Genomic DNA, 26,155 nt, shown 5'->3' with positions numbered 1-26,155 from the left:
GTCCTGTGTGTAAAAGCTCCATAAGCTCCGCTTGTGGGAACACACAGCTGGCTGCAGGGTACATTAAGGATGAGTCCACCTGAGGGCCCCGATCTTCCCCTTGCAGTAGAAGGATGGAGCCCCAAGGGCTGGGGAGCACATCGTGGAGCCTCCACCACCTGCACAGCTCCTGGCCCGATGGAGGTGCCCAGCAGATGGTTACTGAATGAATGCATGAATGAGAAGAGAAAAAACTCTCCAGACCAAGGGAGATGCCACGGGTACAGAATCTTCAGGAAATACCGCCCCGCCATACCAATAGGAGGGGAGGACACAGAGAGGGACTGGGAGAGAGGAAAGGTGAGGAGAGAGGGGAGGTGAGACGTTCAGAATGACCCAAGAGTGGGAGGAAAAGTGGGTGAGAGAAGACCCTGAAAGTCATCCCAACGACCTTGGCTTTGTCCTAGAGGCAGTGAGGAGTCACAGGAAAGTCTGAACATGCTCAGGTGTGATTCGGAGGAGTCACTCCCAAGGTTAAGGGGAGAGTGGCTTGGAGGGTGCCAGACTTGAGGCAGGGAGACCAGAGACTGCAAAAACCCAGGTGAGGGAAGACAGGCCGAGGGAGGCAGGAGGTGCCTGACAACAAGGAAGGGAGGGATGGGGTCCGGTGGTGGGCCTGGCAGGGCTTGGAGAGGGACAGAAGGTGTTTGGCACACAGGGGTCTGTCCTTCCTCTCCTACGGAAGCCATGGGGAGGTGCTCAGGGTTGCCCCCAGAACCTGAGTCTGCACCCCCAGTCTGCAGGTGAAGGGACAGATGCTCTCCAAGGCCACCTTCCCAGGCACACCTGAGAGGGCTGCAGAAGCCTATCTGACGTGAGGCTGGAAGCTGCGTGCAGCACACACGAGGCTTGGCTCTTAAAAGCTTTTTTGGCCTCCTTTGATCTTCAAATGCCTGCGGTCAGAGGTGTGTTTTGCACTAATGCTGGAGCTGGGGGAGGAGCCCCGGGCTGGCTCCCGGCCCTGCTCCCGGATCAGCCGCAAAAACACTCCCAGCAGCATCAGACGGCAGCACACTTCTCCTTGCCGTTCATAATTTATGCTGTAAATGCTGTCCTGCCCTGCAGGCCACTCTGGGAAGTAGGAAGGGCTGGTGTGGCAGCTCCCAGCAAGCAGTGCAAGGCTCGGGGCTCGAGGTTCTGGTCACCGATCTTGGTTTTATCCTGAGGTCATGGCTACAGGGACTCACGCGGCCATGCGAGGCAGGCAAGACAAAGAGGAATGCAAGGTTTCTACATGCTATGGCCCTTCATCCCAAGGGGGGCCTCTCACAGGAGGGGGTCAGGGCAAATAAGAAAACCCAGACCCCAAGCCCTTGTCCTGGTACAGCCCCTGACCCACCGTGGGAGCTGGAGCAGGTCACATCCCCTCTGGGCCTCAGTTTCTTCATCAATAAGAGCCTTTCCACTTTTAGGGCTTCACTCTGGGCTCCTGCTTGACCAGGATGGGAGACGGAGGGAGGGAGGGAGCTGGCGTTTACTGTCTGCCATCAAAGCTCCTGACCCAGAGGGCTCTGCACGTCACATGCTGATCTTCTCTAATCCTCCCCAGTCCCGCAAGGCTGGCATTATTTAATAGGCCAGTCCTTCCCAAGATCTGGTGTGATCATTCCCCTAATGCCCCTAACATCCTCAAGTGTGTTTAGCAACCGCCCTCCTCCACTGACTCACGTTGAGTTTGGCCAACGTGGATGCTCAGGTCTTCTGGGCAGGAGCTGGGGCCAGTCAGGCCTCACAACCCTGCACTCGTGTAACTGAGGTTTTAGGCCCCCCTGGAGGGCTTTATTGCCCTGGGTAGATGTCAGCTTGTTGGTTTCAACCCAGAAGTCTAGCCTGCTGGGAGCATTCTAAATCTCGATTCGGGCTATTAAAGTCCTGGATCTCTCTCCTAGGTCTGGGTTGATGGCATATTTGAGAGGATGCTCACACCTTCATCCGAGCTATCGATGAAAGATAACCTAGGCCGAGTGATCTTCAGCTCGGACGTCTGTCCTGCTTCTGCCTGGTCTGGACAACTCTTCCTGGACGCTTCTCCTGGACGACCTCCAGCCACCTCTGACTCCAATCCAGAACAGAACTCAGTTTCCAGCTCCCCGACCCGCTCCTCCTCCTGCGACCCCCGTCCTGGGGAATGGCTCCCCTCCCCACCAGGCTGGGACCTGGGGCCTGCTCAGCGTTTCCTCTTTCCTCACCAACAGCCCAACACCCACCAAGGCCGTAACCTGTGGCGTGACCTTGACCTGGGGGGTGAAGTTTTGGTGGAGCAGCCACAGGAAACGAATACAGTTTCTCCTTTGGACTATCGCCACGCCTCCGAACTGGAGGTGCCCGTGGATTTAACGAATAAGGTGGCTCGCTCCGTGGACGTGCCTGATACAGACCCTGGGTCCCCAGGTGGCCACTGTAGATCTGTGATGTCTGCATTTTCTCCTCCCGCCCCCACTCCCTCTGCTCCAGACTTGTGCCCACCTAGTGGTCTCAGAGTGGCCATTAAGGCACAAGTCTAAATGCAAGGCCTTCCCAGACTTCTCCAGCAGTGCTGACACTGGCTCCACCTGGCCTGCTCTCTGCTTTGGGGAGGCCTATGGCTCCTCTTCTCCCAAAACTGACCACTTGAGCTGGGGTTCTGTCCCCACCCACCCAGAGGCCCGGTAGCCTTTGGGGGGCAGGGGCCATATGTTACTGTGTCTTTCCAGCACTTAACAGAAGGCTGCCAATAAGTAGAGTGCATGGGCTGAGGAGTGTGCATGGGTCAGAGGTCTGGGGGACCTCTGAGGGTCCCCCACTCCATCCTCCAGGGACCCACAGGGCCACCACTTGACGCTCTTTGTAGCATTCGGCACACAGCCTCGCCCCCCCGCCCTCCAGTCCTAGTGACCAATGGACACCTGGGAACGTGGGGTAAAGGAGCGGAGGCAGACAGCACTCACTGTTGTTGCCGGGCCCAGACACAGAGGGCTGCCCACCCTCCTTCTAAGAAGAAACTCCTGCCCCTGACGTTGGTTTTGGTTCCAGACTGAGGAGCCCTGTGGACCCACAGGAACCAATCCACTGGATGGCTGAGCTGTGCAGACCCCTGGAGAGCCAGGAGAGAAAGGCAAGTCCAAACACAGGCAACAGATCTGGGGGCCCACCCAGCTCTGCAGTACACTCGCTGTGTCATCTTGGGCAAATCCCTCCGCCACCCTGAGCCTCAGCTTCCTCATCTGTAAAATGGAGACCACAAACCCCTGGAGGGCGGGGAGCTGTGAAGATTTAATGTGATGATGAGGGTTAGGTCTAGCCTGGGCAGGCCTTTGGTGACCGTGAGTTCCCGTTCCTCACGTCCCTGACCCCCAGCCAACGGCATTTACCGCGTTTACCGCCAGCCGGGTCTCGAGTGGTTTCTGTGGCAGCTGCTCCCTGCTGCCCGGCGCCTTTCTTCCTGGGGTGTGAGCGCCTTTCTAATCCTCCTAAAGCCCCGTCGAGTGCAGCAGTGACAACGCTCATTATGTGGGTTTTGCCCTTGGGTGGATGCCCTGACCTGCCCAGCAAGGTGGAGATGAGTCAGCGCAGTCCAGGAGGTGGCGGGGACGGGCCAGGGTACTGGGGGCTGCCGGCCCTGGCTCCAGGTTGGGGCTGCTTCTCTGCTCAGCAGCCCCCAACCCCACCCCCGAATAGGGACCCCACTGTTTACTGAGTGAGCACCTACTGTGTACCAGACATGAGAGCTGTGCATACAGTTGAATATCCGATCCTTCTCAGTTAAGATGTGCTGCTGCTACTATCCTCATCTGGAAAAAAACTGGGGCTCAGAGACAAGACCAGCCCAGTGCAAAATGAAAATGCAGGGCCCCTTGTTTATGAAATACTAAGACTCTAAAGACAGTGGTGGCAGAGCACTGAACCAAGGGTGGGATCCTGGGTGACGGCACCGTCATGCAGCCTTGAAGCTTACTCTGCTCAGAGAGGTTAAGTAACTCGTTCAAGGGTGCACTGCAGTTTAAACCCAGATCTGAGTCCTAAGCCCACGTCCCACCTTGGCACTACCTACCCCCTCTAACCTGTTGGGGGCCTCAAATGCTACTTTATATGAGGCCCCCAGGTTTAGTCCTATGGCTCTGGGGCTACCCAAGGTCCCCACTGCCCCCCATCAGACATTGATATTTGGAGCCAGCAGTGGGGTAGGAAACCTGACTCCCCCTCCATGGCCTGGAAGACCCTCTCCTTTCTTAAGGGTGAACACTGGTGTCAGCTCAGCTCCCTCCAACTACAGCTGCTCAGCAGTGGGAAGGGCAGGCAGGGCTTGGCCTGGTGCACCTCTGCGGTACTTTATCTGAACGCTGGTGCAGCGAGGGGGGGACTCCAAGGTTTGCTATGATATATGGTGAAAACCGTGGCACTCCCACCAGGGGCTGTAACTCATAAGTTATGGGCGAGCTTCAAGACTAATAAATTTGGGAGGGAAGTATTAATGACTACACAGGGGCACCGTGAACTTGGCAGGCCCCAAAGCCTGGAACTTTGCAGCCCGGGTTTTAAAAATGATTTGTGCTGAAGCAAGTCTAAACAGAAGCTGGTCGGCATTAGTCTGTCTGTGACCTGTTGGCAGCTGGTGAGACTCAGGAGCTGCCTCCTCCTCACCGGGCAGGGGCTGGCACTCCCACCCCGGGCTGTCACCCCTCCGGAGGCCGCCGTGACTCACCCTCCCATGACTTCAGGTGAATCCGGGGGTCTGTGTTCTACGGGGCACCCAGTGGGCCTCTGAGACCCGCTGGCCTGAAAGTCACACTGAGCACCAAATGCTGCCCTTCCTCTGTCTCCAGAGTGGCCTGCAGTGGCCCTGGCTTGTCTGGCCATAATTTCTAGTGTCGTGGAAATCCTCCCTGGACACAGCTTCTGGTCAGAGAGGCCGGTCAGGGGCTGCCCTGCTTCCCCCGGCCCTTCAAGACTGTGAATTACAAGGACGCAGGCTGCTCACTAGCACCCCAGCTTCTGCCCGCAGCCCCACAGATGCCGGCCTGGCCACTGGTGGTTCTGGGAAGTGGATGGGAAGTGGCGGAGGGAGGAATGTGCTGTGCGTGATGGTGGCGCAGTCTGGGGTAGGTGCAGGCAGGTGAGAGGACCTGGGGGTGTTGCTGAGGAGAGCAGGGGTGGGATTCCAGGCTGGATGGGAGGAGGCGGCTTGGCATCTCTAGGGAGGGCTAAGGCTGCCTTGTTCAGACACCCTGTTAGTTTCCAGGAGGGCGAGCGGGGTCAGTGCTGGCCCGACACCCTGGCTGGTGATATGCGGTCAGTCTACCCCGGGTGAGCTGTGACTCGGACCCAGCTTTCTTCTCCCTTCTGCCCCTGCTGCCCACACCCCCTCCTCCTAGAAGTTGCCTCACTATGAGGATCGTGAAGGGAGGAGGAACAGGGACTGGGAAAGCTTCACAGCACCCCCAGAATGTGCGGGATTGTTTTAAAGATATAGTTTGTGGGCCCAAAAGTGGCATCAGGTATCCAGGGTCTATAGGTCATTGGCTGAGAGACAACAGTGAATCTGCTGTTATCTCAAGAACAAACCACCCTGACGAGAGAAACAGAGAGGCACGGCTGCACAGGCAGTGCTCACCTGCGCTCAGGTCTGGACAGGTGGACAGCCCTGAAGGAAGAGCAGGAGGCACACACACAGGCTGCCACACCTAATGGGAGTTCACGTAAGGTCGCCTGGGAAGGGCGTGGTGCCTGAGAGCTCTGATCTGAGGGAGATTTGGGGGATGGAGAGCGGCAGGAGGCCTGGCCATCCAGTGACCAGCGTGTGGACGCTCAGAGACATGTGACTCAGAACTAAAAGACGTTTAGTCCACTCGAGTGAAAGCGGAGATGGGTGGGAGGAGATGAGGCTGGGGAGGCAGCCAGGAACAAAGTTATCAAGGGTCTCGTGTGCCAACTTCAGCTCGGGCTTTTTCCCATGGACTCAGGGACCTAGGGAAGGCTTTGAGTCGGGGAGTCACAGGAAAGCTTCTGGAAAGATCGTTGTGTAGTGAGGTGGAGGGGAGACTGCAGTGGACCTCGGGGAGCCAGGCAAGGCCAACACATAATGAGGGCTGAACGATAGAGGTGAAGAATGGGACTGTTTCAAGATATGCTTGGGAAGTAAAACCAGCAGAAACTGGTGACAGGTTGTGAAAAAGTCCTAGAAACTGGGAGTAGAGGCAAGAATCACACTACAGTTGAACACAGATGAATGTAAACTTCTGCACAAGGATACAATAAGCCAACGGCCCAAGAATGGGCCGTGGGGGACACAGCTCAGGAGAGCCATGAGGGGACCACTTGGGGCCTGGGTCAGCTGTGAGCTCAGGCCAGGCAGCCACCGCAAGGCTCAGGAGCCTTCTGGCTGCATCAAGGTTGGGGGGTGGGGGGTCTTGGTGTCCAGGACAAGGGCAGGGGTGCCCCTTGGTGCTCTGCCCTGGTCTCACAGCTCCCTGAGAACTATGTTCCATTTGCAATGTCCCTCTAAGAGGGACTGAAGTATTGGAGAGCTCCGGGAGGAGACACCACGGCAAGAAGTTGGCAAGCTTGTCCCCGGAGGATTGGTTGTGGGAACACAGGTGACATCACTGGTGGAGAAAACCCTCAAGGGCTGGGGCCTTGCTGGCCAGCCCCTGAAAGGATGACTCAGGTGGGAAGGCCATACCAGACCTGTGCACAAAATCGGTGGCCAAGTGGGGGAGGTGGGCGCCAAGTGGCTTAGCTCAGTCTGAGGAAGAACTTTCCGACAGGCAGTACCAACTGAAGCTGAGTGGCCCGCCCTGGGGCGGGGGGTGCCGATCTGAACAAGGGTGATGCGTCTGCCTGTCTCCCAAATCTCCTGAGCTGAGGCTCAGAACACAGTCTCTCCAAACCCACCCAGAAAGCCCCAAACTGGACGTGGGTGTGTTGCCAGGTGACAGCCTTCAACCCCCGATCACAAAGCAAAGCCACTTGACACTTGCAGGGCATTCCACAGCCCTCTCAGAGCCTCCCAACAACCCTGTAGGAAGGCTCAGCACTGCCCCTGTTTGACAGGTGGTGAGACGAAGGCCCAGAAAGGCTAAGTCCCTTGTGCAGGGCCACACACTGGCCAACGAAGGTTAGGATTCAGAGCTAGGTACACATCCCTTCCACAGAGTAACTTGCCCTGCTTTATGGTGGTGTCTCCACACCCACTAATATCACCGTCCTGCAATCCACGACCACCCCAAGGCTGCAACTTGTTGTCTGGGCTCCAGTGGGCTGGGTAGCTCTGTGGGAAAGTCCCAGGCCTTGGGCCTGAAGTCAGGTTCTGCATTCATTAGCCATGTGGCTTTGCACTACTTTTTTGGGTCTGAGTTTCATCAGCTATAAACTAGGAAAGTCATACCTCCTGTGAGGACAGGAGAGAGAATGCCTAAAGCACACAACCCAAAGGCATGAAACTGGCACAAGTCACTAAGAATATTTCTAATTCAGGTCGTGAGAGCTTGACTAGACTCTCCTGGGTTCAGAAGGGCAGTCCTGGGGTCACTGATCTGAGGGTGCACTCCCCCCCCCCCCAGTATGAGCTGATGGGGAGTGTCATCTTGCAAGGAGGGGGATATGTCAGCCTCCACGAATCTGAGTCCCAGCCTCCTCTGTGCAGAGGCGCTGGGGACAAGGGGACCTCGGAGATAGTGGGGAGTGGGTGGAGAGGGTGGGGACAGCGGCCACCGGCCTTCCGCCTGTGGGAGGCGAGGCCGAGGTTGAGCGGCGGGCGGGCTCACCTTGGGAGGGCCGCAGCTCCTCCACGACGCTCTCGGCCGCGGTCTCCTCGTCCCACGCGCCGGCCTCCACCACCTTGTAGCGGCTGCGCGGCTGCCTGAGCACGTGCGGGGCCTGCAGCGCCGCCTCCCGCTCCGCCGCCAGGTCCAGGTCCTGCTGCGCCAGGTGCGCGCGAAGCTGCCGGATCTCAAACTGCAAGAGGGAGACGCGCGCTGGGCGGCCGCGGGGAGCAGCGGGGGCGCCGGGACGCGCAGGCCGGGGGCTGGGACGCTCTGGGGCTTTGCTCTTGGATGCGGGGGAAAGAGGAACAAGGCTGGATGTGCCTCGCTTAGAAATCGCCGAACAACAATCATCCCAAGAACCTCGTGTTTATGGAGCCTGTTCCAAGTCATAAGGTGTATTCCTGTGTCTTATCTCAGATAATCGTGTAGTCCCTGTGAGGATAAGGTGGTGAGAGGCTGCACGTGGAACGAGCACTGGGCCGGGCGTGGGTGGCCCAGATTTGACTCCTGCCCTAGCTACTTCCCCAGGTGTGTGACCCCCACGAGTGCTTGTCACAGTGGAAGCCTTACTCGGGTGTTTTTATACTGAGCAGTAAAGGAAGAGAGAAACTCTGGAAATCTACAGCCAGGGGCGTGCCCGCCTGAAGAGTCCGTCCTGGCTCACAGTGCTCACTGGTCTGTCCACTGGTTCATTTGTCTCCTGGAAACACCCACCTCCCCTCTTCCACGAGGTGTTCCGTGGATGGTGACGGTTCCCAGTCAGACAGGACTGGGTTTTAGTCCCATCCTGGCAGCCTACTGGTCATGAGGCCATGGGCGAGTCCCTCTACCTCCCTGGGCCTCGGTTTCCTTATCTGCAAAATGGGTTTTTTCACCTGGTAGAGCTCTTTGAAGACTTGGGTACTTCATAAGGGCTTTGTTAAAACAAAAAAACTACACAAATATTGATTTTGATTTCTCTTGGTTTCTCTTTTGTTAGGGACAGCTTCTTAGGTGCCTTTTGGGTTTGTGGCTGAGATGGCCTTCCTAAGACAGTGGGCCAAGGCAAGGTTTGGGACGGAGATGCCTGTGTGGAAGGAGAGCCTCCACCGCCACCTAGTGTTCTAAGGACGCATTGCAGGGCTTCTGCACGAGCTCTGGGTGAAACCCCCAAGGGCCTGAGGCGTAGTTGGGGTTATCAGTGAGGTCCAAGGCTTGGGCTCCCTACCTAGGACGTTACCTACTTGCTGATTATGCCCAAATCCTATCTTCAGCGCTGAGCCCTCCCTGGAACATCAGACTCGCACCTCCAATTGTCTACGACAGCATCACACGGTTGGCCCACGGGAGCAAAAACTCAATCTGGGCAAAACAGGACTCTTCACCATGTCCCCAACCTGCTTCTCCCATGTTTTCACCTCATTTTAGCTGGAGCCCCAAATCCAAGCACCTCCCTTACATCCTCCCTTTCCCTCCCCCGACCCCCCAACATCCAATCTGCCACCAAGTTCCAGCCCCACCTCCAGAATACATCCCTGCCCACTTCCCTCCATCTCCACTGCCAGCTCCACCCAGATATCTGCAGTTTTTATACCCCTCTACCACCCGTTCTCCTGCAGGAGTCGAAGGGCTTGTTCTCAAATCTAACTCAGATGATGTCACCCCCTTGTCCATAAACCTCAGTGGTTTGTCACCTCACTTGGAAGAAAATCCAGACTTTGTATCCTTGGCTCATAAGGCAGGTGCATCATCTGACCTTACCTTCCTGGCCAACCTCATCTCCTCCTCTCACTCCCCCAGCAACACAGAACTTCCTGTTGCTCCTTAAACACTCCGAGCACGTGTGGACCTCACAGCCACTTCCCCAGCTGCTCACCGCTTCCAGAGCACATGGGCAGCTCCCCCTAGAGAGCCCTTCCCTGGCTCCGGTCTGAAGCAGCCACTCAGGCACTAGGTCACATAAGCTTGTTTGAATTCTCTGCATAGCACTTACCACCTTCTGATACTTTTATTTATTTTAACGTTTTACTAATTTTATTGTCGTCAAAGACAGACAGGTACCAACTAAAAGCATTCACTAACATTAGGATGAGTGGGCAGCAAACTGGCATTGGACAACCCTCAAATGTCTATGTCTACAGAGTTTGCCTCTGTGATCACTCTCTTTCTAGAGAATTCTCCAGCCTTCTGCCTGAGAATATACCTCTGGATGCTTTTGTGTGGGCAGAAGTTCCCACAGTTGGGGTAAGGACTTTCGCTTAATCCTGTGCCTAACCCATTGCCTGCCTGCTGGGCCCTTGTGTTCAATTTCTACAGAGAATAAACTCTCCTGATTCTTCTAGGGTAGGGGTATGTCATCTCCAGGCTGTGTGGGATTTGGAAGGGGGCCTTGGGGGTTCAACTGTTATGTGTGTATATTTTCAGCCAACTCCCCTTGCCCCCTATTTTCAGCTTCACACCTCACCCCCTTCCTCCCAGACTCTCGGGGATTCTGAAGGGAGAATCAGCCAGTTTCTCTCACTGGCCCCTCTTGGGTTATAAATTCTCCACCCCGCTAGAAAGGTTACCACTTTGTCTGTTCTCCATTTTCCCCAAGCCCACTGAAATCTCTTATCCTCTTTTCCTGATGGGTTCTCTTAATTCTTATTTGCTAGTGTATTTTTCTTTACTATCAATTTAGTGAGGTTTTGGAAAGGAGAAAAGATTCATATGCATGGTCACACCTGCATTTTATTTAAGGCCTCTGTCTACTAATTTACGGCTCTCTCACCCCTAGCGTTTGCTGGTTAAAATTTAAAAATAATATTTTTTAAAAAAAGACTGGTTAGTGGTATATGCTAATTTCTGTGCTGTAAATACTCCCGCCATGGCCAATTTCAATTACCCACTTGGTGCCATGAAGAGTTGGGAAGAGATGTGCAAAATCAGCTCTTGCCTAGTGAGTCCCAGGACACCACTGCCAACCTTCACCCCCAACAGAATATCATCTCCATAAGAGCAGGGACCTTGTCTGTTTCATTGTCTGGTACACAGGAGGCAACCAACAAATATTGTTGAAGGAATGATTAAATGAATTAATAAAACCAGTCTTCTTTGCTTAAATCTGTGGTTGCAGACTGAGCCTGACTCCTGTCACAAACTTGGCCCCAGCCCAAAGCTGAGGCACAGATGGAGCCCCAACCCTGGTCACACACTGGGCCCAGACCCCAGCTCAGTCTCAGCCCTGATCTGGGCTATGGCCACGGACCTCAGCGACCCAGCACCCAGACTGTCAGTCTCAGATTGAGAATGAGAGGCTGGCTCATTACAGGGTGGCTTCCTGTGCAGGGGAAGAGGGTGTGACTCACCCCTCTGGCAGCAGGGTTCAGGGGTCACAGAGGGCCCATTAGGCAACCATCCAGATCTCTGCTCGGGCTGGGAGCCCCTCCTGCCCAGGCTGATCTGAACATCCCATGGGCACACCCAGTCCACTTTCTCCAAGGCTGCTCATCGGGGCCGGGCAGGCCCAGCTAATGGCCTCCTAGGCCACTCTGAGCAGATGCATTATTGATGACTTGTAATTGATATGGAGCTGCCCAGTGAGTGTCCCACTGGAATTCAGGCTAGACAGTCTGAGGCCAGTGCTTGCCCAGCCCCAAGCCCACATGTGCAGACACAGGCATGCACGCAGAAGCGATTTGGGCTAAAGATATGAACTCCAAGTATGTGATAGTTCTCTCACGCATTCATTCATTTCTTCATTCAATCACTGAGAAGTCAGGTAAATCATGATGAGGGCTTGGTTAAAATTCTGTATTTGTTTTGGAATGAAAATGCCTTCCCCAGCTTGGAGTTAGGTCCTGGGAGGACCCAGCGAGGGGTTGCCCTGAGGCACTGCAGGGAACGAGTCTCCTCTGAGTCATAAAGGCTGGCTCTGGGGTGGTACTGGTGGCAGGTGGAAGTGTGGTGTGTAAGAAGATAGAACCAGCACACCAGATGGGCTGGGGGTGGGGAGTTGTAGGGGCCATGCCAGGCAGAGCCTTGTAGCCACGGTAAGGTGTTAAGGACATCAGTCTTTAAACAAGAAGCCACTGAAACCTTTTGTACAGAAGGGTAAAATGTTGGAGGTGGTGAGGTGGTGATTCAGATGAGCATTTTGGAAGGATCCTGCTGGCTTTGGAGTGGAGAATGGGGCCAGGGTGGAGATGAGGATACAGGGGTGCTAGATGGTAGAGGGGCCAGGAAGGAGCAAGAGGGTCCCATGAAGGAAAATCAAGGGCTGTAGTCAGGAGCCTGGGCTCTTGGCCATCACCCTTCACTCTGACTTTTCTTCTCTTGGCCTTGCATTCACTAACTCAGAGCCTCTAAAATGCATCACCAACAATGTGTAGCATACAATAAAATTTCTAATCATGCAAATAAGCAGGAAAAAGTGTTCAATTATCAAGACATAAAGCAGTTAATAGAAGCTGACCTAGAGATGATACAAATATTTGAGTTAACAATGCAACTGCAAAATAACTGTGATTAATATGTTAAAGAAAATACAAGAAAAGATGGACAAATTGGATACAGCATTTCAGCTATACGAAAGAATCCAATGAAACTTTTAGAACCTTAATATACAATATCTGAAATTGAGTACTCACTTAGATGGGTTTAAAAGAAGACTGGTCATAGCAGAAGTTAGGATTGTCTAACTTGAAGATACATCTAAGGAAAATATGAAAACTTACAGGCAGGAAAAAAAAAAGAATGAGAAGGACAAAACAGGGTGTAAGAAAGATCTAACACATGGTCACAATGTCAAAAACACACAACTGGAGCTCAAAAGGAGAAGAATGAAACAAGTGGAGACATCAACCCACAAATCCAAGAAGTTCAGAGGAAACTAAGAGTCCCGCCCACAGCATCAAACTCTCCAGGGCTCACATGGGCCTTGGCCTCTGGGAGAAAAAGGGCACAGTGGCTTTGATGACAAAATGAAGCAAATGTTCCATTGGCATACAGGCCCAGTGAGGGGGCGGGGAGGCCATCCCCAGGCTTGGGAAGAATTAAAGCACAGTCACAGCCCCACTTAATGCACGTCATTGGATAAGTATTTCTAATCAGATAACCTGACGACCAGTGGGATCTGCAGGGAAACCTCAGTGTGCATTACTGGAGTGAGTCAGGCCCCTTCCACCGGGGCTGGGCTTTTAATGCAAGCCCCAAACCCGGGCAGGGCCGGGCCCACCGGGGCAGCAGGGTGGAGCACACCCAGCGCATCTCTGCTTTAATGATCTGGTTGCGAGCACAATTGACACGGGCCTTGGCCTGATCAATGCACGCTTTGGCCAGAAGCTTGATGATTCTAATGCAATAGCAATAACTTTGCTCCATCCTATTAGTGCTCTCCGCACAGACTGCCCTGCCTTCAAACCCATCTGCCGTTGGGATGGCATCCAATGTTTATTTCCATTAGTTTCACCATTGTTGGTAACAATAAAAATCAGGAGACAGTTGAAAACTAATGATTTAGGAGCAGGGTGAAGCTGAGTCCGACCTTGGCCCTTTGCCATCCACTGTGAAGATGACTGCCAGTTGGCCATAAATTTAAATTATGGCAAAAGGATAACATAAGTTATTCCTCTGATGGCTAATTTTATCAGCTAAATAGGCTTGTCATTAAAGCTATCGGCTGTTTTACAAATCACTTCCCATGATAAAAAAACAACAACAACAAAACAACCTTTGCTTCCCACAGTGCAGTGCTTGCATAACCAGGTAACAAAGACTACTGGGCTGAGCTGGAGGATGTGGCTTCTGCAGGAAAAGAAGGGGCTCCCGAATGAACCAGTTTCAAACCCTCTCCCAGGACCCAGGGTTGAATCCCTTTCCGGCTATTCCTGGCCAACTGGAGGGGCTGTTGGTCCCCTGGGACCAGGGAAGCCCTTCTCCCAGCCGTCTGCGTAGCCTCAAAGGCGGGCTATTTGTGCAGAGCCATCGGCCTTCTCTCGGGGTGCTGAGCCCCGGGTGGCAATGGGGCCCACAGAGGGGGACACGGGCTCAGGTTTTACAGTCAGGACCCCCACCACCTAACAGGTCTGCTCTGGCTCCTACAAATGAAAGAGGGAGTGGATGGAGGGGGAGAGGAGCATGATGTGGTCCCCTCTCCCCACTGCCTTCCTCCCTTAGAAAGGCCTATGGTTGGGGTCAAGATTATCACCTTGTTTCTTCAGGGAACAGGCCAGGGAGACGTGCGTTCATCAAGGGAGGACTTTAATGAATGAGCTGTGCCTCTGGCTATATGAGGAGAGGAAGGAGGAAGGAAGGGCTGTGAGCCCAGTGGGCCTATTAGATGGATGAGGTGACTGTAGCAGGTGACTGTTTTCTCTTCTTCTTGGGCACACGGATTGTTTCTGCCAGCATCTGGTGCCTTCAGCTATGACAGGGTAACCAGTTCTGCCGATGAAGTGGGGGCAGAGGCGATGTCACTGCTTTCAGCCTGGCCCATGAAACCCTTCCATGCACAGCTCTCCACTCTCCCTTTCATAACTGAATGGAGACGACTACAAGGACTTAGAAGAGGGAGGAGCCACAAGGTGGGAGGAGCGTGGGGCCTGAGTGACTGTGAGAAGCAGAGTGCTCCCTCATACCCCCCCCCCCACTGCCACCTGCATTGGACTGGACCGTGGGTGAGAACTATACTCTTCTTGTGTTGGGCCACTGAAGTTTCTGGGTTTGTTTGATGCAGAAGCTAGTGCTACTCACCCTAACTAATGGTCTAAATACCCTATTTCTGGTGTGGGAAAAAGGACACAAAAGTCCTGGATTCCATTCTCAGCACTTCCATGACAAACTGCAGCATGCTGAGCTAGCAAAAGCATCTCTGGGCCTCAGTCTTTTTATCTGTAAAAGGGGTTAATAATATCTCGCCTACTAACTTCCCAAGGTGGAGGAACGATCAAAGTCAAATGAGCTAAAGTATGTGACAGGACATTTGTAAATGGTCACCGTTATACAAATGAATTTAGCATCATTTTTATCCTCTTGTTTCTGCATTTATTGTGAGCCTCCAGTGGGCCTGACTTTATAGTACTTGATTATATTTATCCTCATGACATCCATGGGATGTAAGCCTTATTTCCTCCATTTTTCCAATGAGGAACCTGAGGCTCAGGAATTATGGTTCTGCTCCAGGGGACACAGCTAGTCACAGTGGAGCTGAGGCTTGAATCCACTTGCCAGCTCCCCAAGCAAAAGGAGTGTCTCCACCCCTCCAAGCTGCCCCCACACAGGACTCTTCCAGGGACTGACTCCCGTCCTGGGCCTAAGGCCATCCTGAGAGCTTGTGGTGGCCCCTGGCCCTCCTTGGGCACTAGGCCTGAAACCTCCCTACATTGAGCCCCACACCCGGCCAGCTCAGGGTGAACAATGCTGAGGAAGGAGAACTTAACTCCCCTCCATCCTTCCCAAAGCACCCAGCAGAGGCGAGAAACAAACTTGGACAGGGAGTCAGGTCAGATGTTGTCGTTTTGGGCCAAAGGCTGTTACGAGGCTTTAAGGGCAAAGAGCAGGTATAATGGATATTTCAGGATCTGTTTTGGAATTGGAGCAAGCTCTTGGGCATGGTCATAGATAAAGTTTCAGAAGTGGTTCTGTAAGAACAACATATTGTTACATCACATTACAGCATCTAAAATAGCCTCGATTTCTGAAGCAGCCAGTACAAAGGGAGAGACAGAAGGTTAACGCCACCTCTCAGAGGACAGTAGCTAGCATCCCACCTCTGGAATTCATCTGTGTGAGTTCCAGTGACACTAGCTCTCAAGAAACCTCTGGCTGGCATCCAGACAGAGGACAAAGTAAAAGTGAACGGGAAGAAACTTCCAGCTGATGAATTGTTGAACTCAGGGGTCTGAGGCTAAATGCTTTCATGGCAGCCGGGGGCACAGTCTGGAAGCGGGGAGAGGCGCGACTCCTCAGCACGGCATCCTCATCCCCTCCCTGGATGTTCCAGGCTCCCCTTTCCGGGGAGGAATTTATTAAGGATGAATTGTGCCCAGAGCAGTGGATCCTCTCTCCCTGTCAGGACCAGAGAGGCAGTGTGGTCCAGGAGGAAAGCACTGGGCTGGGCACTAAGGGATTGCTGTTTGCATCCTACTCTCCCAACAGCCATGCGATACTGGGAACGTCTCTTCTCTTCTCCGAGTCTCAGATCCTCCATGGGCCAAATCCAGGACTGGGCCAGGCGCCCTCCTGGGGGCCTTCAAACTATAATATTCTGTGCTCCTGGGGCACCTTTGGTGTGGCCTGTGGTAAGAAACGAGTGGCCAGGGGGCACAGAAGATGAAATGTCCGTGGGGTTCATGCAAGAAACTGGCAAACCACATGTCACCCAGGAGTCTCCATGGGACTGTGATAAAAAGGAATTCAGTTGTTCTTAAAAAGCTCAGACAAAACACTTCACAGTGGAGAAACAAACCCTGCCTCAGCTCGGCCATCACGGCCAACATCGACAGCTATATATCAAGTCGATAGCGGGTACCTGGGACACGATGTGATGGAAACAGCACTTCTCCTCTGCGGTCGTCCTCCCCAAAACCCATATCCCCATCTAGTCATGAGAAGAACATCAGACCAGTCCCAGGAGAGGGACATTCTACAAAGCACCTGACCAGTGCTCCTCGAAAATGTCAAGATCACCGATTACAAGGCAAGTCTGAGAAACTGTCACGCCAAGAGGAGGCTGAGGAGGCATGACAACTACAAGTAATGTGGGATGCGGGAACAGAAAAAGGACATTTGGTAAAAGCTAAGGAAAGCTGGATCAAGTAGCTACCTTAGTTAATAAGAATATATCAATATTGGCTCATTAAATGTAGCAAATGTATGATACTAATGGGATGTTAATAGGAGAAACCAGGGGGCCAGGATATATGGGAACTCAGTACTATCTTCCCAATTTTTCTGTAACTCTAAAATGGTCCTAAAAAATAAATTGTATTTAAAAACAAACAAAAAGCTAAGATGAGCAAAGCCTTGGCAAATGTTTATAGAAACACATCCCAAGGAGAAAGCAAGGTGAACGCAGAGTGGGTGTTGCATTTAAACTGCGACTCTACAGATGTCATTGGAACTTGGGTCAATTTCAGATTTCAAGACAGCACATATGAACTCACTTTGGAAACTGCTTCACTAAACTGAGAATTCCAGCAGGGAGAGGGAGCCAGACACAGAGAAGCAGTGACCTGATGGCAAGGGCACCTATGGAAACGCTACGAGGCAGCTCGGTGGAGCGGCTCTGCCTGCTGAGAGCGAGCTGCGCTGAGGCTGTGCTTTATGTGTGTTATTCCTCGTGCATAACCTGAGGTCTCGGTGCTGAGTGGAGATAACCATCAGATTATGCAGCATGGTAGGCTGGGAAAGAACAGTGTTCTTGTTGGGACCCCTGGATCTGTTCCCGGCTTGCAGAGGCCTGAACTAGCTGTGTGCTCTCGGGCAAGCCACCACTCCTTGGTGCTCTTACAAAGACAGGGGTGTGTTTGGGAAGGCGTGGGCTCTGTGGGGTTAGCATGTTTAGGCTAAGCAACTTCACAACCACCCCCCAAGGCTTTTATGACTATCCCCATTTCTCAGATCAGGAAAACCAAGGCCCACACAGGTCCCAGCAGTGCTCAGAGCCACGAGGCTAGTAAGTGGCCAAGCTGGCTTCGAACACTGGTCTGTCCCTAAAGTCGATTCTGGGGGCTGCTCTCTGTAAGAGAGACTTTCTGGGGCTGGCCTGGCTTTCTGTGGACCAACACCCATATCTTTAAGGATCTTTGCTGCCTAGTCAAGACTCAGATTTGGTCTCAGTGGGGGTCTCTTGGCTCTGCCGTGGTGGAGCCAGCACCACCAAGCTCTGGGAGAGCAGTGTCCCTGTTTCTCTGCAGAAGCTGCAGAAGGCTGCTCTGCCCGGGCCTCCTCCCCCTTCCGCGGCCCGTGGGGGTTCCAGCCTGTCTGGCCCTTTCTGCTGTCTTAACTAAGATGACAGGCTTCAGGTGGTTTTTAAATTAACATGGTTTGTTTCTGTTCATCTCTTTTCCAGATGTCACTACATAGAAGGAATCTGTCTTTATTTATTGGCGCTTTCCTGTGCAGAATCCAAGAGAGGATCCCTTTGGCTGGGACCCCCGGGAAGGCGGCCACATGTGGGGATGGGGGGGCTTGAACCAGGACTGCAGGAACCTGGGGTCCCCAGGGGTTCAGGATGGGATCAGTGGGGGCCGTGGGTCTCTCCCGGCCACGTGGCACATGGGCTGCTGCTGGGAGGCATGTGGCGGGGTCAGCGCATCCCAGCCGGGCTGGGCAGCTGTTAATTTACAAAGGGCAGATGCGGCTGTGTCAGTGTCTCACGTCACCAGCTGCAGCAGAGTCAGGCGTTTGTCTCCCCACCGGAAGGAGACGGAGAGCTGCCAGGCCAGGGTTCTGGCCAGTTTCTGAATAGCACCCAGAGCTGCCCTCTGACCCATTCCCCTATGACCCCCTCTGCCCCTAACCTAGACCTCCCCCTCCTGGGTGGTTGCTTGGGCCTCCCTGCCCAGGGTCCCACCCCCACCCCTGCCCGGCAACCAGCCATCCTGTACCTGCAGCCAGAAAGATCTGCCAAAAATTCAAATCTGAGCAGATAACCCCCTGCTTCCGACACTCTCAAGTTTCCTCTTTCCCTACAGGACAGAGTCCAAAGTCCCCTGGCAGCCGTGGAGGCCCTTCCCAAGCTCCACCAAATTCTCCACCTCCCTCCTTTGCTCACACTGAACTGCCTGGGGCTCCCCCAGCCCCCACCCACTCTCCTGCCTCTCGCTGTCCCCTCTGCCTGGCACCCTTCTCCAAAGGCCCTGCTCAAATGCTGGCTCCTCTGGGAACCCGCCTCACCCTGAGATGCGGTGTCCCCACCTGTCCCTGCTGAAGCAGGCATCGCACCAGGCTGCCACCATCAAGTTACAGGCCTGCCAAGCTCCCCGAGTCACCCAGAGGACGGGGGCCTCTTCTTGTCTGCAGTGATGTCCCCCATGTCCAGCTCAAGGATGGGCACAGAGCAGGCACCAGCAGGGAGTGGGTGAGGGGATGAGGGAAATGAGGGGCTGGGACACTTGTCTTCCTAGTCCAGGCCCCTGTTCAGCCTGGGACCTCCTGACAAGGTGCTCCTGAGGCCATGTCCCCCAGTGTCCCCTCCGCTCCCTCCTAAGCATTCTGAGCTGAAATGAAAGGCTGGGGTGCTCCTGAGATGGATAAAAGATTTGGTTCCCTGACAGGCATTCTGAGGGGAGGGTTTGGAAGACACTGCGTGCGGGCTCCCTAGGGGATGTTTCCTGGGGTTGATTTGTGGTGACATTGTACAGGCTTCCCTCCTCCAGCTCAAGAGGTTGGGTTCAAGGAGCCGAGAGATAAACTTAACACACATCAACCAGCACCTGCAGGCTGGGCTCAGGGCTCACACACACGGATCAGATAGGCCTGCCCTCCGGAGGGTCCGGTTCAGGGGGAGAAGCAGCCCCGGGTGCAAATAACCACTCCCCTTGGCCGTGAGTGCCCAGTGCTCCGTGGCTGCCAGGTGTGAGGGCTTTGGGGGCTGGGGGTGCAGCTGTTGCCATGGGAGGGGAGCCCCACTTTTGTGGAAGCCAGGACTTGAAGAAGGCGGCATCTGAATTAGATGAGCAGAGTTCGTGAGGGGAAGGGATGCAGCGGGGGCACAGCTTGACCAGAACGCAGAGTTGGGGCCTCATAGGGCTTGTCAGATGGCAGGGGATGCCATCTGGCTTGATCAGTGCTTATTATGGACCAGACAAAGGAGATACATGAGGTTGACGAGATAGGCACTGTGGTGGGCCACAGGACAGGGGAGCCCTCGGCCCCTAGAGCCCCCCTTGAGAGTGCTTGAGCACCCCAGCATGGAGCCAAGGGGCTCAGTGCCCATGGAGGGTGGGCATTCCACACTAGGCAGGCCCTGTGCTCACGGAGCAAGGGGCAGGGGCCGTGTCCTCTCCCCAGACCCAAGGGGCAGAAGGGGAGTGACATACAAGCATTTGATCCGTCTACTTGCACATGTTCCCACCACCTCCTGCCTTCTGCATCTGGTACCGGAACGTTCCCTGCACCTGAGGCTGCGTTGTTTCTAGAGTGAGAACTTTGAAGCTTGCTGCCTGGCCCCCCTGTCCTCGCACATCCTGAGCACTCCTGTCCCCGCCTCTAACATCGTCGTGTTACAGATGAAGGCACTGAGGGCAGGAAGTGGCAGGACCTGACTGAAGTCCCAGGGGGAGGGGCAGCGGGGCTGGGCCCTGAGGCCTCCGGATTCCCAGGCAGGGCCCCCTCTCTGGCCGGGTCCCCTGCCCCTGGCTCTGCTGGCGACAGCCTCACAGGACTCACTGCCTGTCTCTCAGTCTCTCCCTCGGCTCCTGGAGGACAGTGAGCCCTGCTACACCAACATGTAGATGGAATAGGTCCCCTGCCCTGGAGGCTATTTTCCTGAGCCTCGGATGAATTGTGCTGGTGATCCAGCAGGCTCGGGACGGGCAGCTGAATGGTCATCGTGGAGCAACGAGAGAAGCCCCGGCCTGGGAGTCAGGGCCAGAGTCCAGGCCTGGCTGGGCTGTGTGGGAGCCACCCTAGAGGTGTATTTTGCCCTCTCTGGGCCTCCAGTCCCTAATGAGGGGCTGGGGGTGGTGGTGGTGGTGCTCCCTGACCTCTGAGGCCCCTGCAGCCCTATCACCTGGGGCTTTAGGCTGGAACCACCAGTGACCCTGGCAGGACCCTGGACAGAACAGAGAGTGGCCGCGTGTTACCCCTTGCTCCTGACAGATCTGCGTCAGCCTCTCCAGCTGCTCGTCCTGGATGACCTTGGCCTTCTCATACTGCTGGATGACCATCTCCAGCTCCACCTTCACTGGCAGGATGTAAGCTGGAAGACAGAGACAGCCCCGTCAAGAACCGGCAGTGGCAGTGTCCGGGCAGGGAGGGGCTGGCCCCTGCACTCAGCCAGCAGCAGATGTGAGGGCCCCAAGACCCTGAGGATCTGGGGACAATGGAACACTCTACTGCAATAAAAAGGAATGAAGTACTGATAGATTCCACAACATGGATGGATCTTGAAAACATTATGCTAAGTGAAACAAACTCGTCACAAAGGACCACGTGGTGTATGGTTCTATCTATATGAAATTTCCAGAAGAGGCAAATCTTTAGAGACAGATGACAGATTAGTGGTGATTTAGGGCTGGGGTGGTTGGGGATTGGACTGTGACTGTTAATGGGTGTGAGGTTTCTTTCTGGGGTGATGAAAATGCTCTAAACTTAGATTATGGTTGTGGTTGCACAAGTCTGTGACTATAGTAAAAACCATTGAACTGTATGCTTTAAAGGGATGAATTTTATGGCATGTAAATTATATCTCAATAAAGGTTATTTTTTTTAAAAAAAAAAAGGCAGCTGGAACCTTCCCCTTGCCTTTTTATCTTCTTCCTTTCCTCCTTCCTGCTAGCTGAAATGAGGATGTGATGACTGGCACTGAAGCAGCCATCTTGGTCCATGAGGTGACTGGAAAGTAGACTATGCACAGCAGAACAACAAAATACAAGGAGTCTGGCTCTTAACTAGAGACAATACCACATCAGCACTGGACAGCCTCATGTGAGAGAAATCAGCTTCTGTTTGAAGTCATAGTTACTTTGGGTCTCTGTTACAGATGGTCATATTTATAACTGTCACATGCACTGAAACTCAGAGGAGAAAGCCTGGACTCTGTGGCATGAGGGCCCCATGAACTCCCAGCCAGTGGCAGTCCCATGTTCCTCTCCCTTGGGTAGTTCTCTGGGCATAGCAGCTCTGGGTTCCTTGGAAGTCTCAGGATCAACTCCTGAGCTTAACCTGGCCCCTGCCCTTCATCTTCATCTTGAGCCTCTCAGAACGCAGCCCTTCCTGCACTTCTTGGAAACCTCGGTCACAGCCTTCTCTTGCCACTGCCTTCTCGAGCCCTCCACGTCTGCTCTCCAAGTCTCCTTTCCACCCGCAGTCTCCCAGCATCCAGATGTTCTCTGGCTGCTGCAGAGATCATGTAGAGAAGAGAAATCAGGATTTTTCTGTTTGCTTCCAGACTTGAGGGCAGCCCCAAGGATGTCCCTAAAATCCGGCCCAGGGCCCCAGGGGCTGCATCAAACTGCCACTGCCTCCTCAGATCTCAGATCACATCCAGGGCGACAGCAGCAAATCAGCACCCATCCAGGACCCCAGCTCATCTCCAGCGTGAGGCTCCCCGTGGCACAGTCATGCCTGATGTGTCAGGAAAGAGGGGGAACTGCTGGGAGAACATTCACGGGGGTGGAGGGTGGATGTCAAAACCCATTAGTGTGAGGGCCTCCAGCTGGCCCATGCTGGCAGCGAGATTCTAGCGTAGTTCCTGCCCCACAGGGAACCGCCGTTCTCATGGACAGAGCCAAGAGCAGGGCTCTAGCAGTGGGGGGAAGGAGTAGACCAGCTGAAAGAGCACTGGCGGTGAATTGCTGTGTGACCCTCATACCTTTTGGCCTCAGTTTCCCCATTTGTCAAATAATGGGGGAAGGACTAGGTGATCTCCCAGAGCCTTCCCCAGCTTGGGCATTCCAAAGTTAGACCCAACTGCGTCCAGTTGGAGGCAGACTCTGGGTTAGTGGCTCCCTGACAAGGTGTCAGAGCAGAACACAGGCCCGAACTCCTCAGTGCTCACAGACTCTGTGTGTGGGGGGTGGCGGGGACTGGGGACAGGGTGCCCAGCCCAGGGGATGAGACTTCGGAGCCCCTGCTCCCTGACTCACATCCCGGGCACAGGCTGGGAGTATTCTCATGGCCCCAATTTCTGTCATTTGCAATCAAAATTCAGGGCTGAAAAGACCTTAAAAGTCTGTTCAGTGGTTTTAAAACTGATCCAGAAGGCCTTTAGTTCCTTATGGAGCCTCAGGGAACAAGGGTGTGGGCTCTGGCCCTCCTCCACTGGGAGTCGACCAAAACAGCTCCACTCTTTTTTTTCAGTGGAAAAATTTCCAAAATACACAAACACTCCCAAACCACCAACCAACAACCCTCTCTTCCCCCAAAATCTATTTAGACACCCTGGGCATCTGCATAGATTTTATGGAAGAAAGGGTTTTACTACTGAAAAAAAAGGGAGAAAGAGAGAACAAGAAGTTTGGGAATCCTCAGTCCGTGTGACCTGTCTGCTATGTCTGGCCCCTCTGCCCCCACACTCTAGGAGGGAGCCCCCCTCTTGGAGAAGTGGCCGGTCAATCGTGGGAGCTCGGCACTGAGTCCTTCTGTGGCTGGGGTGGGGTGGGCCTCCTTGTCATGCTCACAGGGCCCAAGGGCCCCTCCCTGGAGCCCAGAGACTCAGCGTCGGTGCCCTCCTGCTGCGTCCTCATCCTGCAGGCCAGTCCGCCCCAGTAACCCCCACTGTTCCTCAGGGGTCAACTTTCCAGGACCCGCCCCACCCCGGCCCTCCTCCTCTAGGGGACACACCCTAGTCTGTCTCCAACTGCTAGAAAAATATGAGATACTCAGGCCGAGCCACCACTTCCTAGGAAAGGACAGCTCTGTGAGGGGTGGCATCTGCCTTTGATGGTAGCCAAGGCAGTGCTAAAGCAAGGAGCAGATCAGACTCCATCTGGAAATGCAAACCCAGAGCTAGGAATGTGCCACTAGAGATGCTTATGGGCTGTCACCCAACCAAGCAGCAGCTCCTACAGAAACATCCTCTAGTGGCTCACATGTCAACAGGCTTGGGGGGGGGTAGGTGACATCCATGCTGTCCTTGGTGAACACAAGGTGGGATGGGCCCTGCAGGAACAAGGGCTTGGCCGGCTGATCTGAGCAAAGCTAGTGGTGAGGCTGCAGGCATCAGGGGCGGGGAGGGGCCAGTGGCAGGTGGGCATCAAGACACAGTGACGGAAAGAGCGGGTCTCCCCAGAAACGCAGGCACTGCTCTAGGCTCTCAGGTGAGGGGCTCACCACCCAGCACACGATGTGTAGCAGTGTCAGAATGAACGTGTGACCTCTGAGTGGGCAGTGGGAGACCCAGATGCTCGCCTGCGACCTCTGAGAGGCTGAGGGGTGCTTCTCTCCGTGATAGTGGCCCCCAGCCCCACCCTTGATGCCCACACCACATGGGCTCTCTCCTCCTTCCGTTGACAGCTCCTATTTTCGGAGCAGCTCCCCCACATCGCCCCACCTTGCTGGCCCTGCTGATCCCTCTCCGTCCACTCACCGTCGATGACTCTCTTCACCCGCCAGATTCGGAGCATGATGATGAGGCTGATGGCGTCCCAGGGGCTCCTGGGCCCGTTGGCCACAGTGGAAGCCACCATCGGGGCCAAGGACAGAATGATCACGGCTCCGTCGAACACCTGCGAGAGGAGGAGCGTTCCGGGGCCTGGGTCCTGACACCGCAGGCTCTGCGGGGCTGTCCTGGTTGTCTCGGAGCAGAGGCCAGGCCAGGCAAAGTGGCGAGTGCTGGGGAACCTCTCAGGGGGCCTGCACCAGTCAGATCAGCTCCACCCCTGGCTGCCTCTCCTGATCCTCCTCGGTCACTTGGGGCCTCCCCCTCCTAGACACGCTCCTGAGCACCCTCTTTCCTCCAGGCGACCGCAGCTCTTCTCCAACTCTGAGCCAAGATGCCTTTGGATGGTTTCATTTCCTGTGTCTTGTCCCTTCTCAGGATGCAGCCTGCATCTCGTGTCCCAGGGCCTTGGCCAAGGGCCGGGCTGGACTGTGCCAGCCTCACTGGGGAGGGGCTGCTGAAGGCAGGCTGAGGGGTGCCTCCTTCCCCTTGGGTAGCAGGAGCCCGGCATCCACATCTCGTGGGTCCAGTGTGAGTCCCTGAACAGGTGCCAGGGCCGGGCAGAGCTCGGAGAGGAGGGGGTCCCGGCCGGCGTGCTTAAGCCCTGGGCCCTGGCCATCCCTCTGCCTGTCCCAGTCTGGCCTTGGTCTGAGCCTTTCCTGGGCCAGGACCCTCTGTGTCTGCTCCCAGCACTGGGCCAGATACAGAAAGGCTAAAAAATGGATGGGACCGTGAGGGAGTTGTGGACGGCAGTGCCTTACCTTGTCCCATGTGCACAAATATCCCTGATGGCAGCCGGGTCCCCCCCAACCCAGGTCTGCCCTCAGGGAGAGGCTTGTTACTAGAATGTAGGCCCACCCACCCCAGCCCACCCCCTTTTATGTGAAGCAGAACAGTCTGGCTGGGAAACCCTCTGCAGAAATCTAGGCCGAGAAGTGAAGCATTTTTACAGTTTCCTGCTCAGCTATCCGACCCTGGCACCATGTTAGAGTGGATGTATTTCTTTTAAAACGCATTTCAAAAGATTTTCAAATTGATTCAAGAACAGCTTTTTAAACGTTTCTGAACTTCAAAGGAGATGTTTTTAAAGTCTCCCTTTGCTGGAAACTTTCTAAATTCGCGCCTCATGGGCCCGGCCTCCTCCCCTACCCCAGGCACCGAGCACAGCTGGAGAGACTCCCGCGGCCAGGGGTGTGAAGGAGAGGATGGTTGTTTTGGATGGCTCCCACCCTGGGACGGATGAGACACTGGAAATTTCCAGCTTCCGGGATGCGTGGGGCGTGGGGGTGGACATTGGTCTTTACCTCTATTTTGTTTTCGATGTAATCCCAGATCCCAAGGACCACAATCCGCAGAACGGTCTGAGGAGAGGAAGTGAGAAGAGGTTAGGGTTCTTGCTCTCCAATCTGCCCCACCCCCCAGCGGAGAAGACTCTGGAGCTCAGAATCAGAAGCTTGATTTCCTTGTTCAATAACAGGGAAGACTTCACCATCCCCAAAGCATCTCTCAGCCCACATGCCCTCTCCACCCCCACGGCGAGTGCCCCCCATGTCCTCCCACCCTGTCTGGTTGGCAGCAATGCCTCCCGCTGGCTCCTCCACCTGCAGACCAGCTCCTCCTGCCCATCTGCCCTCGGCCAGAGAGGTCTTCTGCAGCCCACACCTGACCTTGCCACTGCCTTGCTCAAAACCCTTCAGGGCTCACAGCACACATTTTTGGACTGACACTCAGGACCCTGCCTCCCTCTCCAGCTTCATCTCTTGCCACCCGCATCAAGCCTACGTGCCACAAACCACTTGCAACTCTTCAAACCTGCAGGCTCTCTCCCAGGCCTTGTCTTTACATGTGGTGAGGACTGCTGGTTGACCCCCGGCCCTCAGTATCTGTTCTCTCCCACAAGGAGTGAAGCCTGAGCTTGGCCAGCCAGCTCAAGACTACATTTCCCGGCTTTCCTTGCACCCAGGGGTGGCATGTGACTAAGTTCTGGCCCCTGGCAGGTGAGCAGAAGTGCTGGGCACAACTTCTGGGTTATGACTTTAAAAGGATGAGGCTCTTCCTCCTTTCTCCCTCTTTCCAAAACTAGGATGTA

The 26,155-nt window shown here is 54.6% G+C and overlaps 1 protein-coding gene across 2 annotated transcripts in view; it reads right to left on the bottom strand.

Annotated features, from left to right (window-relative positions):
* Window positions 1-26,155, bottom strand: part of TMEM266 (transmembrane protein 266) — a 109,585-nt gene that overhangs the window by 3,643 nt on the left and 79,787 nt on the right. For both annotated transcript variants that reach the window (XM_037833313.1, XM_037833315.1), the window contains 4 exons: window positions 25,371-25,427; window positions 23,995-24,133; window positions 20,549-20,664; window positions 7,782-7,971 (listed from right to left, as the gene is read on the bottom strand). In XM_037833313.1, coding sequence (XP_037689241.1) covers window positions 7,782-7,971; window positions 20,549-20,664; window positions 23,995-24,133; window positions 25,371-25,427 — 502 coding nt within the window. The remainder of the gene's footprint in view (window positions 1-7,781; window positions 7,972-20,548; window positions 20,665-23,994; window positions 24,134-25,370; window positions 25,428-26,155) is intronic.

Source organism: Choloepus didactylus, chromosome 4 (assembly GCF_015220235.1).
Source record: "Choloepus didactylus isolate mChoDid1 chromosome 4, mChoDid1.pri, whole genome shotgun sequence".
Taxonomy (NCBI): domain Eukaryota; kingdom Metazoa; phylum Chordata; class Mammalia; order Pilosa; family Megalonychidae; genus Choloepus; species Choloepus didactylus.
The sequence above is the reverse complement of the archived record's forward strand: the minus strand, read 5'-3'. Positions and strand labels throughout refer to the sequence as shown.